Consider the following 14,248-nt stretch of genomic DNA (forward strand, 5'->3'; position numbering starts at 1 on the left):
GATCTACTGTTAACTATTAGCATTTGGTTAAAATCACAACATTAGAAACAAAAAGTAATACCACAGGTTACTCATTTGCTTCAATTTCTTTTGTTTAGTGTAACACCTTGCCCACACCCCAGAAATGTCAAAATTAAAACCCACAAATAAATGAGTAATATTTAGTAAGAGTTTATTGTGGATATAAAAACAGTTCACAAACAGGGAGCTTCCAAATTCAAAGACTGATGTGAAGCTTGGGGACCTGAATTTACAGAATGACTTACAGAGTAAAAATGAGGATGTTATTAATTTTTACAGTGATTGGTTATTACAGTGGAAGTTTCTCATGCCAGTTTTAGGAAGATGACTATGTTTCTTTTATGATTGTCAGAGCCATTTACAAAGAATAATCTAGGTTGAATTTCACTTACACTCTTGAAATAAGCCAGATTTCGTTTTTCTTACATGGTTTAAATGTCTGCTCAGGAAATTCTCAAACCCAGACTCCATTTGTAGTTAATACTAATACTCTTAGATACTATGAACACCACTCAGACTGTATAAGATTGCACACAGTAGCTGCCCTCAGGCGACCATTAGATACCAGCTCACTTGGGCACCTGACTTGTACTTCAGTGGAAGGTCCTCTGTTGTTCTCAGGCTTAGAAATCTTAATTCTGGACCCAGGGTGTATGTTTCTCCTGCTTTTGGAGTAGACTGTAAGATATTTGTTGTATTTGTTTTTTTAGGGAACTTAAGGGAATCAGAGGTAAATTTTTACCTTTTCATCGCTACCTTTCACTCTGCTTTTCACCAATAAAGACAGGATCTTGTCTTCTGAGCTTCTTGATTGGAGTAACTGAGATTCAGAAATAATTTGTTTCCACTCAGGTTTTTGCTCTGGCAACATGGGCTTTTGAGAGAGGACCTGAATACGAGTCTCCTGCATTGCAGGCAGATTCTTTGTCATCTGAGCCACTAGGAGAGCCCAAGAAAACTGGACTGTGTTTTACAGGATTAGTGTTGAAAAATAATTAAGTTCTGAGGGCACTTATTCCTGGCCATCGTCTTCATGTCCCAGTGAGTCTGTCAATACCTTTAACCAAGTTTTATGCAAGTAGGAGATACTAATGGTGATGGCAACAGTACAAGAGCACAGATTCACTTTTCCAGTGTCTGACTCCCTGAAATGGGGGCTGGGGTTCTCAGAATCTCTCTTTCTATGGTGTGTCTGCATTCTCAGAGCAGGCCTCTCTGGGAATGTACAGCAAAGTACTGTGGCCACTCACACTGATCCATTTGGTATTCTCTCCAAGACTACCTGCACTACCTCTGTGTTACTGCTACTTCACTGTCAGTGCTATATTTGTTGTATAAGAGAATTACCTACTGGTTATGCCCACACATAAAATTTGCTCTTGCCAATGAATCTATAGTTTGTTGTATAAACTGAACCTTGAGTGTCCAACTCAAAGCTTACAAAGAACAAACAATGGTGTAATGTCATGATGTACAGGCAGTTAATGTTGTGTGAATGCTGTTGGCTGTGGTTGTTACACAAAAAGTGAATGAGATTATACGATGTACTGGATTCTGGGAATATTGTTCAAACTTCCTTACTTTGGAATTTTTTATTCTTGATTTTATAATTAGGTAGTGAAAATCTTGGATGAAGTCTATTTTATTTCCAGGAAAAAGAATGTATTATTACTCATTTTGTATCTTCTTGTCTATGTAAATAAGATGACTTAGTGAAAACCTCTCCTTACACTCAAAATGTAGATGATATAGATCCAAAAATTTGGAATATTTTTCCTAAGTGGAGAAAAACAAGAATTATCCTGAGAGCCAACGTACTGATTGCAGTCCAAATATTTCTCCAGTGAATTCTAAATGTATTGTAAAAACTTGCCAAATGTATATAAAGAGGACATAGGATATGACATCTTAGGACAAACATCTCTGAGCTTTTGGTGAAAAAATGTCAAGTTACTTGCTGACATAGCAATGCTTTATTTGGTAATAGGAAAGACAAAAATATAGATGGAGATTATAAAACACTACAAAAGGAGAAGGAAGTTCTACTGTTAATGAGCCTACTACAAAAAGTTATTTTGACTTGGCCTGAAGTTGGGGCATAATTCCTGAAGTTTTCTCTCATGAACATTGGTTACTGAAAGTAGTAGAGGAGAAGAGCTACTGAAAAGAAGGTCACATACCATTGGCCAATGTAATTTTCAACCTCAAAAATTCCTCTGATGTAAGAGAATTTTGCTCAGATTATAAACTATTTATTATATTTAACTCTGGGATTTGGGTCCCAGAATCAAACGTAAAAAAGACAGTGATTTTTAACACACATGCACACTCAAAAAATTTAACGTGGAATTAAAAAGCCAGGTAAGAAGAATGAGATAAGAAAGAAGGGCCATTGAGATGTTGGGAAGAGGTAATGACAAAGTGCCAGTGGTGAGAAGGCAATGGGGAGAGAGAACAAGATAGGTAGAGAAGCCAAAGGTATTCTAGATTAAAAAGACTGGAAGCTGAGAAATTGTTTAATATTATCCTCTTATTTCAAAGATGTGGAAATAAGAATTCGGAGGGTGAAATAACCTTTCATCATCATTTGCTACCTTGGAATGCTTTTCCAAGGTAGTAAGTATAAAAGAGACTGAGTTCATGGAACGGAAATGAGAGGCAGAGTGGGAGTCTAGAGCTGTGGAAGGTACAGTTTTTCTGAAATGTCCAATTTGAGTCAGAGATTTTTTAGCTGGGGAAGAGAGGAAGTCAATTTAGAGTACTGAAAAAAAGGTTTGCAGAAATAAGGGATTAAATACCAGCTCTGAGCATCAGAAATTTTACTTCCCAGGGAAATGCTTCTTCTACCTCTTCTATTGCTAGTGGTTATCCTCCCAGGTGGTGACAATAAGGACAGTAAGAGTAACTCTGGCTGCTCCCAGCACAGGTGCAGGGGTTCTGGATAAAAGCATGACGCAGCTACTGCTAAGGGTCTGGGCTCTGCTGTTTCCAGCCCTCTCCCCTATCCTCGAGGCTGGGGATGGAGCCAGAAGCTTTGGGGAGAGAACTGTTTCAGGCTCTATATTATTCCGACTCTGGGTGATTTTACATTCTGTCCTGATTCTACATTTTCCCTCCTTCTTTTCAACCTTCCACCAACACAGTGTTCCAGTGGCCCACCTCCTACCATATCATCCCTATTTGGACCTTTGCCAACAGCTCCTGGGCTCAAAACCAAGGCTCAGGCTGGTTGGATGATTTGCAAATTCAAGGCTGGGACTCTGACTTGGGCACTACCATTTTCCTGAAGTCCTGGTCCAAGGGGAACTTTAGTGATGAGGAGATGACTGAGCTGCAGGACCCATTCGGAGTCTACTTCATTGGATTCACTCGGGTTGTGCAGGACCATGTCAGCGAGTTCCAGGTGGAATGTGAGTACAGTCCTCTGATCTGGAGAGACTCTCAATGAGTTTTCTCTCCCTTGGTCAGGCTACTGTTTCCTCTGATCATGGTCTACTCCTTCCCTCTTTACTCAACTGCATGCACACAGCTCTCCCAAGTAGTCTCCAACCCTGACTCCTTACCTCCACCCAGGATCCCAGATTCTTCCCGTTTCTTGCACTTTTGTGTAACAGATGATGTCCCTGCTTTGTAGCTGTTTCCTGTTTTGCATGTATGTCACTTGCCACTCTCAAAACCTAGGAAAAACTCATTTTCCTACTGTGTGCCTGAATGAACTAAAGTATGACTTCCCCATCCTCCAATTCATATCCTCAAGCATCTGCTGCCTAATCTCTCTCAGTGTAACCTTCCCCTTCACCCTGGAATGCTGCCCTCCTGACACCATCACACATTGCTCCTCTTCTCTCCTCTTGCCCACTGTACATCCTTAAAAGAGCCCATCCCCACCGTTTACGACAGGCATACCTCTAACCAATGCTCTTCTTCCTGAAAAGTCCTGAATACTGCAATTGGCTTTTGAGTTATAATTTCACATCTCAGACCTTTCTTGTCAGTAAAATCGAAAGGCCTATGTCTTTTCCTCATCCTTTTCTTCATTGTTTGCATTTTAGTAACTTGTCTCAGTTTTCCTTTACGCAGACCCCTTTGTGATCCAGGTCATAGCAGGCTGTGAGCTGCATTCTGGGGAGGCCATAGGAAGCTCTTTGAGAGGAGCTTTAGGAGGACTGGATTTTGTGAGGATCCAGAATGATTCCTGTGTACCTGCACCAAACAGCGGCAGCAGGGGGCAGAAGTTTTGTGCACTCATGACTCAGTATCAAGGCACCTCCAATATCATTGAGAGGCTCCTCTCAGAAACCTGTCCTCGATATCTCCTGGGTGTCCTCGATGCAGGGAAGGCAGAACTGCAGAAGCAAGGTTAGTCTTGTTCTCTCCCCAAGACTTTTCTATTTTACCTCCCACCATCTTCTTTAAATTCAAAAGTGGAGAAAACCTAGGTTGAGAGGTGTTTAATCAATAAGTTATCTGATTCCCATAGGAGTGGAAGAGGCAATTGTCCAAATTTGTGTTTCTGAATCCCCATGCTCTGGATTAGAGTCATAATCTGACATTCTTACTGCTCCTTCCTACCCCAGTGAAGCCTGAGGCCTGGCTGTCAAGTGGCCCCACTCCTGGGCCTGGCTGCCTACTGCTGGTGTGCCATGTCTCAGGATTCTACCCAAATCCTGTGTGGTGATGTGGATGAGGGTGAGCAGGAGCAGCCTGGCACTCAGCAAGGAGACATCGTGCCCAATGCTGATTGGACTTGGTATCTCCGAGTAACCCTAAATGTGGCAGCTGGGGAGGCGGCTGGCCTGAGTTGCCGAGTGAAGCACAGCAGTCTAGGAGACCAGGACATCATCCTGTACTGGGGTGAGAAGGAACTGGGGCCCAAGTGGGGATGGGAGGAGGTGGTCTTCAAGAACAGAGGGCACTCCTGGGGAAGCGGAGAGACTTGATGGATGAGCTAAGGAGGGAGGAAGGAGAGGGGGAAGAAAGAGTGACAGAGGGAGAGGTAGGAAGGGAGAGACAAAGAAAGAGAGAGTTTGGGATTCATTTCTGGGACTCCAGTGCCAGAGGAATGAAAATAGCTGAACTAAGGCAGGATATAGGTAAGAATGAAGGACTATAAACTGGGTGGGATGGGGCAAGAAGAACAGACTGTGGGTGGCTGTGAGAATATGACATCTGGGATTATGAGAAAGGGAATCAGAAATGTCTAATCATCAAAAGCAGGTAAGGACAAAAGCGGGTTTTGACACTTGGGCGGGCAAGAAGGCCTGGAGAACTAGAGAATGGGTTTGAAGTGATATCCCTTTGTCTTCTCCCAATTGCCAGGACACCCCGCATCCATTGGCTCGATACTTGTGGCAATAATAGTGCCCTCCTTGATCCTTTCTATATGCCATGCATTATGGTTTTGGAGGTGCTGGTGAGTTTTCATTTTTTAATCTCTCTTTTCTGTCCATCATTTTATTTTTTCCCTCTGTTTTATCTATTAACATTATGCCTTTTTAGCCTCAATATTTCCACTAGAGAGTTTCCCCAATTTCCATTTGTAAATAAATATATTTTTAAATTACAGTAAATTACATCATGGAAAATTTACTGCTCTAGCCACTTTTACACATATGGTTTAGTAGTCTTAAGTACATTCACATTTTATGCAGCCAATCTCTAGAACTCTTTTCATCTTGAAAAACTAGAAGTCTATGCCCATTAAACCACTTTCCCCAATCCTTGCTCCCTCAGACCCTGGCAACCACCATTCTACTTTCTGTCTCCATGAATCTCTATTCTCTAGGTACCTCTAGAAGTGGAATCATTTGTCTTTTTGTGAATGATTATTACATTATGTCCTCATAATTCATTCATGTGGTGATCTGTATTAGAATTTCTTTCCTGTTAAAGATTGCTTTGTTTACCTGTTGATCTCTCAACAGACACTTAGGTTAATTCAACAGTCACCTTTTTCCTGTTGTGAATAATGCTGCTATGAACATAGTGTACGAATATCACTTAAGAGCAATGTTTTGCTTGTGTTCTTAACAGGCATTTCAGAATATCTCATGAGCCCTGAATGTCTCTTTTTCCATTTGGAATAACTATCCAGGAACCCTGAAACTCAAGTTGTCAGCCTAGGAATCAATCTCATCATATTTTTTCAAGTGATCATCACATTTGATCAAATCATTATTCCTGTAAGATAAATCATAACTTATACACTAGCAGAAACATAAATGAAAATTGTTATGAGACAATATCACTAGCAGGATCCATTCAGATTTCATAGTTGTGATTTGTGAGAAAGAACATACCTGGGAATAAATGAAATGATGTACACACTTCATGGTGACATGCCTTTGACTTCATATTTAAAACTTTTTGCTTCTGCTGAAATGTCATTTTTCAAACTGAACTAACTATAATTATGCTGAAATAATTGTATTTGTAGAGCTGCTGAGCATCTTTAACAAAATGTCTCCATCTTGGCCTGGATGATTTTCTGCCTATAATGGTTAGCTGAGCAGCTTGTTTCTCCAGAAAGCCTTCCTTAGTGCTACAGTGGAAGTAACCCTCTCTTGACTGGTATCTTGCATAGATCCACTTTACTCATACCCAGAACACTATGGTTCTTATTGTTTTTCTTTTCTTTCTACTTATAACTTCCTTGAGAGAAGAGCTTGCTCTTGGTGGATTTCTGGCCCAAATGATGTTTTTGTGTGTAGTGTTTTTATTGTCATTCTAAAGCTATCTTGTGTGTACAGGCTACTGAGATATGGTGTATAGTGAGACAGGTGGATAGTATGGAATATAATATATAGTGGGTTTAAGTGAGTACATAATTGTGTTGATTCACAGGAAACTAGAACTTTTCTATGTGGAAAAGTTGATGTGAGGAAATGAGTAAAACTCTGTAGTTTTAAACTTGAATTGCAAGTATAAATAAAAAATCATAATAATAAGACTTAAAAAAGGGTCCTGGCCACTTAAAAAAACCCTAAAATGAAGGCTTAGAACTCAGATTAAGGCTTTCACATAATATTTTCCCGCTACAAGGAACCAAAGTACCTTGGAGAAATGGCTGATTTCTAGTTTGGAGCAGGAAGTTTCTCCAAGAGTCTGGAACACCTTTGCCATATCAGAAAGTAAACAGAAGCTCAATGATAAATGTATGACAAAAGGATTCATAAGTGCCTAGGTTGAAAAAACTCCCATATCATAATTGGGACAGTTTGAGTCTCAAGAGAAACAATGGCTAGGATTTGATGTTGTTGTTTAATAGCTAAGTTGTGTTGAATCTTTGGGACTCCACGGACTGCAGCATGCCAGGCTTCAGTGTCCTTCTCGGTCGCCTGGAGATTGCTCAAATTCATGTCCATTGAATCAGTGGAGCTATCTAATCATCTCATCCTCTGCCACTCCCTTCTCCTTTTGCCTTCCATCTTTCCCAGCATCAGAGTCTCTTCCAATTCATCAGCTCCTTCCATCAGGTGGCCAAAGTGCTGGAGCTTCAGCTTCATCATCAGTCTATCCAATAAATATTCAGGGTTGACTTCCTTTAGGACTGACTGGTTTGATCTCCTTGCAGTCCAAGGAACTCTCAAGAGTCTTATTCAGCCCTTCAGTTAGAAAACATCAATTCTTTGTCACTCAACCTTCTGAACAGTCCAACTCTTACATCCGTACATTGTCGTTGTTGTTCAGTCTCTCAGTCCTGTCTGACTCTTTGTGACCTCATGGACTGCAGCACGCCAGGCTTCTCTGTTCATCACAAATCTGGAGTTTGCTCACACTCATGTCCATTTAATCAGTGATGCTATCCAATCATCTCATCCTGTGTTGCCCCTTTCTCCTCTTGCTCTCAGTCTTTCCCAGCATCAGGGTCTTTTCCAATGAGTCGACTCTTCATTCACATCAAGTGGCTGAAGCATAAGAGCTTCAGCTTCAGCTTCAGCATCCATCCTTCCAATGAATATTCAAGGTTGGTTTCCTTTAGGATACACTGGTTTGATCTCTTTGCTGTCCAAGGGACTCTCAAGAGTCTTCTTCAGCACCACAGTTTGAAAGCATCAGTTCTTAGGCACTCAGCTTTCTTCATGGTCCAAATCTCACAACTGTATGTGACTACTTGAAAAACCATGACTTAGACAATACAGACCTTTGTTGTCAAGGTGATGCCTCTTCTTTTCAATATGCTGTCTAGGTTTGTCATTGCTTTTCTTCCAAGGGCAAGTGTCTCAATACTGTGCCTGCAGTCATCGTCGACAGTGATTTTGGAGCCCAAGAAAATGAAATCTGTCACTGTTTCCATTTTTCCAATCTATTTGCTGTCAAGTGATGGGACCAGCTTCCATGATCATAGTTTTCTGAATATTGATTTTTTAAAAATTACTTTTAAATTTATTTATTTTTAACTTTACAATACTGTATTGGTTTTGCCACACATCGACATGAATCTGCCACAGGAGCACATGAGTTCCCAACCCTGAACCCGCATCCCACCACCCTCCCCATATCATCTCTCTGGGTCATCCCAGTGCACCAGCCCCAAGCATCCTGTATCCTGTATTGAACCTAGACTGGCGATTTGTTTCTTATAGGATAGTATACATGTTTCAATGCCATTCTCCCAAATCATCCCACCCTCTCCCTCTCCCACAGAGTCCAAAAGTCTGTTTTTACATCTGTGTCTCTTTTGCTGTCTCACATACAGGGTTATCATTCCATCATTCTAAATTCCATATATATGTGTTAGTATACTGTATTGGTGTTTTTCTTTCTGGCTTACTTCACTCTGTATAATTGGCTCCAGTTTCATCCACCTCATTAGAGCTGATTCAAATGTATTATTTTTTAATGGCTGAGTAATACTCCATTGTGTATATGTACCACGGCTTTCTTATCCATTCATCTGCTGATGGACATCTGGGTTGCTTCCATGTCCTGGCTATTATAAACAGTGCTGCGAGGAACACTGGGGTACACGTGTCTCTTTCAATTCTGGTTTCCTCCGTGTGTATGCCAGCAGTCAGATTGCTGGGTCATAAGGCAGTTCAATTTCCAGTTTTTAAAGGAATCTCCTCACTGTTCTCCATAGTGGCTGTACTAGTTTTCATTCCCACCAACAGTGTAAGAGGGTTTCCTTTTCTCCACACTGTCTCCAGCATTTATTGCTTGTAGACTTTTGGATCACAGCCATTCTGACTGGTGTGAATACCTCATTGTGGTTTTGATTTGCATTTCTCTGATAATGAGTGATGTGAGCATCTTTTCATGTGTTTGTTAGCCACTTGTATGTCTTCTTTGGAGAGATGTCTGTTTAGTTCTTTGGCCCATTTTTTGTTGGGTCATTTATTTTTCTGGAATTAAGCTGCAGGAGTTGCTTGCATATTTTTGAGATTAGTTGTTTGTCAGTTGTTTCATTTGCTATTATTTTCTCCCATTCAGAAGGCTATCTTTTCACCTTGCTTATATTTTCCTTTATTGTGCAGAAGCTTTTAATTTTAATTAGATCCCATTTGTTTATTTTTGCTTTTATTTCCAATATTCTGGGAGGTGGCTCATAGAGAATCCTGCTGTGATTTGTGTCGGAGAGTGTTTTGCCTATGTTTTCCTCTAGGAGTTTTATAGTTTCTGGTCTTGCATTTAAATCTTTAATCCATTTTGAGTTTATTTTTGTGCATGGTGTTAGAAAGTGTTCTAGTTTCATTCTTTTACAAGTGGTTGACCAGTTTTCCCAGCACCAGTTGTTAAAAAGATTGTCTTTAATCCATTGTATATTCTTGCCTCCTTTGTCAAAGATAAGTTGTCCATAGGTGCATGGATTTATCTCTGGGCTTTCTATTTTGTTCCATTGATCTATATTTCTGTCTGTGTGTCAGTACCATACTGTCTTGATGACTGTGGCTTTGTGGTAGAGCCTGAAGTCAGGCAGGTTGATTCCTCCAGTTTCATTCTTCTTTCTCAAGATTGCTTTGGCTATTCAAGGTTTTTTGTATTTCCATGCAAATTGTGAAATTATTTGTTCTACCTCTGTGAAAAATACCGCTGGTAGCTTGTTCAGGATTTCATTGAATCTATAGATTGCTTTGGGTAGTATACTCATTTTCACTATATTGATTCTTCCGATCCGTGAACATGGTGTATTTCTCCATCTATTAGTATCCTCTTTGATTTCCTTCTTCAGCATTTTATAGTTTTCTATATATAGGTCTCTAGTTTCTTTAGGTAGATGTGTTCCTAAGTATTTTATTCTTTTCGTTGCAATGGTGAATGGAATTGTTTCCTTAATTTCTGTTTCTACTTTCCTATTATTAGTGTATAGGAATGCAAGAGATATCTGTGTGTTGATTTTATATCCTGCAACTTTACTATATTCATTGATTAGCGCTAGGAATTTTCTGATGGAGACTTTAGGATTTTCTATGTGGAGGATCATGTCATCTGCAGTGAGAGTTTTAATTCTTCTTTTCCAATTTGGATTCCTTTTATTTCTTTTTTGCCCTGATTGCTGTGGACAGACCTTCCAGAACTATGTTGAGTAGTAGCGGTGAAAATGAGCACCCTTGTCTTGTTCCTGACTTTAGGGGAAATGCTTTCAATTTTTCACCATTGAGGCTAATGTTTGCTGTGGTTTTGTCATATATAGCCTTTATTATTTTGAGGTATGTTCTGTCTATTCCTACTTTCTGGAGAGTTTTTTTTTTATCATAAATGGATGTTGAATTTTGTCAAAGGCTTTCTCTGCATCTATTTAGATAATCATATGCCTTTTATTTTTCAATTTAGTAACGTGGTGAATTACATTGAATTGAGGATATTGAAGAATCCTTGCATCCCTGGGATAAAGCCCCCTTGGTCATGGTGTATGATCTTTTTAATGTCTTGTTGGATTCTGATTGCTAGAATTTTGTTAAGGATTTTTGCATCTATGTTCATCAGTGATATTGGCCTGTAGATTTCTTTTTTTGTGTGTGGCATCTTTGTCAGGTTTTGGTATTAAGGTTATGGTGACCTCATAGAATGAGTTTGGAAGTTTACCTTCCTCTGCAGTTTTCTGGAAGAATTTGAGTAGGATAAGTGTTAGCTCAAAATTCTCCAAGCCAGGCTTCAGCAATAGGTGAACCGTGAACTTCCTGAAGTTCAAGCTGGTTTTAGAAAAGGCAGAGGAACCAGAGATCAAATTGCCAACATCTGCTGGATCATGGAAAAAGCAAGAGAGTTTCAGAAAAACATCTATTTCTGCTTTATTGACTATGCCAAAGCCTTTGACTGTGTGGATCACAATAAACTGTGGAAAATTCTGAAAGAGATGGGAATTCCAGACCACCCAACCTGCCTCTTGAGAAATCTTTATGCAGGCCAAGAAGCCACAGTTAGAACTGGACATGGAACAACAGACTGGTTCCAAACAGGAAGAGGAGTACGTCAAGGCTGTATATTGTCACCCTGCTTATTTAACTTATATGCAGAGTACATCATGAAAAATGCTGTACTGGAAGAATCACAAGCTGGAATCAAGATTGCTGGGAGAAATCTCAACAACCTCAGATATGCAGATGACACCACCCTTATGGCAGAAAGTGAAGAGGAATTAAAAAGCCTGTTGATGAAAGTAAAAGAGGAGAGTAAAAAAGTTGACTTAAAGCTCAACATTTAGAAAACAAAGATCATGGCATCCGGTCTCATCACTTCATGGGAAATAGTTGGAGAAACAGTGGAAACAGTGTCAGACTTTATTTTTTGGGGCTCGAAAATCACTGCCGATGATGATTGCAGCCATGAAATAAAAAGATGCTTACTCCTTGGAAGAAAAGTTATGATCAACCTAGATAGCATATTCAAAAGCAGAGACATTACTTTGCCGACTAAGGTCCGTCTAGTCAAGGCTATGGTTGTCCAGTAGTCGCATATGGATGTGAGAGTTGGACTGTGAAGAAGGCTGAGTGCTGAAGAATTTATGCTTTTGAACTGTGGTTTTGGAGAAGACTCTTGAGAGTCCCTTGGACTGCAAGGAGATCCAACCAATCCATTCTGAAGGAGATCAGCCCTGGGATTTCTTTGGAAGGAATGATGCTAAAGCTGAAACTCCAGTACTTGGCCACCTTATGAGAAGAGTGGACTCATTGGAAAAGACTTTGATGCTGGGCGGGATTGGGGGCAGGAGGAGAAAGGGACGACAGAGGATGAGATGGCTGGATGGCATCACTGGCTCGATGGACGCGAGTCTGAGTGAACTCTGGGAGTTGGTGATGGACAGGGAGGCCTGGCGTGCTGCAATTCATGGGGTCGCAAAGAGTTGGACACGACTGAGTGACTGAACTGAACTGAACCTAGGTGTTAGCTCTTCTCTAAATTTTTGGTAGAATTCAGTTTTGAAGCCGTCTGGACCTGGGCTTTCATTTGCTGGAAGATTTCTGATTACAGTTTCAAGTTCCATGCTTGCGATGGGTCTCTTAAGATTTTCTATTTCTTCCTGGTTCAGTTTTGGAAAGTTATACTTTTCTAAGAATTTATCCATTTCTTCCATGTTGTCCATTTTATTGGGATATAATTGCTGATAGTAGTTTCTTATGATCCTTTGTATTTCTGTGTTGTCTTTTGTGAGCTCTCCATTTTCATTCGTAATTTTATTGATTTGATTTTTCTCCCTTTGTTTCTTGATGATTCTGGTAATCATTTGTCAATTTTATTTATTCTTTCAAAGAACCAGCTTTTGGCTTTTTTGATTTTTGCTATGGTCTCTTGTTTCTTTTGCATTTATTTCTGCCCTAATTTTTAAGATTTCTTTCCTTCTACTAACTCTGGGGTTCTCTATTTCTTCCTTTTCTAGTTGCTTTAGGTGTAGAGTTAGGTTATTTATTTACTTTTTCTTGTTACTTGATGTATGCTGTATTGTTGTGAACTTTCCCTTAGCACTACTTTTATAGTGTCCCACAGGTTTTGGGTTGTTGTGTTTTCATTTTCATTTGTTTCTATGCATACTTTGATTTCTTCTGTGATTTTTTGGTTATTCAGAAGCATGTTGTTCAGCCTCCATATGTTGGAATTTGTAATAGTTTTTCTCCTATAATTGAGATCTAATCTTACTGCATTATGGTCAGAAAAGATGCTTGGAATGATTTCAGTTTTTTTGAATTTATCAAGGTTAGATTTATGGCCCAGGATGTGATGTATCCTGGAGAAGGTTCTGTGAGAACTCGAGAAAGAGGTGAAATTTATTGTTTTAGGATGAAATGTCCTATAGATATTTATTAGGTCTAACTGGTCTATTGTATCATTTAAAGTTTGTGTTTCTTTGTTAATTTTCTGTTTAGTTGATCTGTCCATCGGTGTGAGTGGGGTATTGAAGTCTCCCACTATTATTGTGTTGTTGTTAATTTCCCCTTTCATACTTGTTAGCATTTGTCTTACATATTGTGGTGCTCCTATGTTGGGTGCATATATATTTATAATTGTTATATCTTCTTCTTGGATTGATCCTTTGATCATTATGTAAGGGCCTTCTTCATCTCTTTTCACAGCCTTTGTTTTAAAGTCTATTTTATCTGATATGGGTATAGCTACTCCTGCTTTCTTTTGGTCTCTATTTGCGTGGAATATCTTTTTCCAGCCCTTCACTTTCAGTCTGTATGTGTCCCTTGTTTTGAGGTGAGTCTCTTGTAGACAACATATATAGGGGTTTGTTTTTCTATCCATTCAGCCAGTCTTTGCCTTTTGGTTGGGGCATTCAACCCATTTATGTTTAAGTTCATTATTGATAAGTATGATCCCGTTGCCATTTACTTTATTGTTTTGGGTCCGGGTTTATACACCCTTTTTTTGTTTCCTGTCTAGAGAAGATCCTTTAGCATTTGTTGGAGAGCTGGTTTGGTGGTGCTGAATTCTCTCAGCTTTTGCTGGTCTGTAAAGCTTTTGATTTCTCCTTCATATTTGAATGAGATCCTTGCTGGGTACAGTAATCTGGGCTATAGCTTATTTTCTTTCATCACTTTAAGTATGTCTTTCCATTCCCTCCTGGCCTGAAGACTTTCTATTGAAAGATCAGCTGTTATCCTTATGGGAATCCCCTTGTGTATTATTTGTTGTTTTTCCCTTGCTGCTTTTAATATTTGTTCTTAATGTTTGATCTTTGTTAATTTGATTAATATGTGTCTTGGCGTGTTTTGCCTTGGGTTTATCCTGTTTGGGACTCTCTGGGTTTCTTGGATTTGGGTAATTATTTCCTTCCCCATTTTAGGGA

The 14,248-nt window shown here is 39.6% G+C and overlaps 1 protein-coding gene across 1 annotated transcript in view; it reads left to right on the top strand.

Moving 5' to 3' along the window:
* The window catches only part of LOC102168221 (T-cell surface glycoprotein CD1b-2-like), a 64,083-nt gene continuing 52,690 nt past the window's right edge, over positions 2,856-14,248 (top strand). Inside the window, exons 1-3 of the mRNA XM_018046344.1 lie at positions 2,856-2,916; positions 3,165-3,431; positions 4,102-4,380. Of these exons, the coding sequence (XP_017901833.1) occupies positions 2,856-2,916; positions 3,165-3,431; positions 4,102-4,380 (607 nt within the window). The remainder of the gene's footprint in view (positions 2,917-3,164; positions 3,432-4,101; positions 4,381-14,248) is intronic.

The sequence above is a fragment of the Capra hircus genome, chromosome 3 (assembly GCF_001704415.2).
Source record: "Capra hircus breed San Clemente chromosome 3, ASM170441v1, whole genome shotgun sequence".
In the NCBI taxonomy this organism is placed as follows: Eukaryota; Metazoa; Chordata; class Mammalia; order Artiodactyla; family Bovidae; genus Capra; species Capra hircus.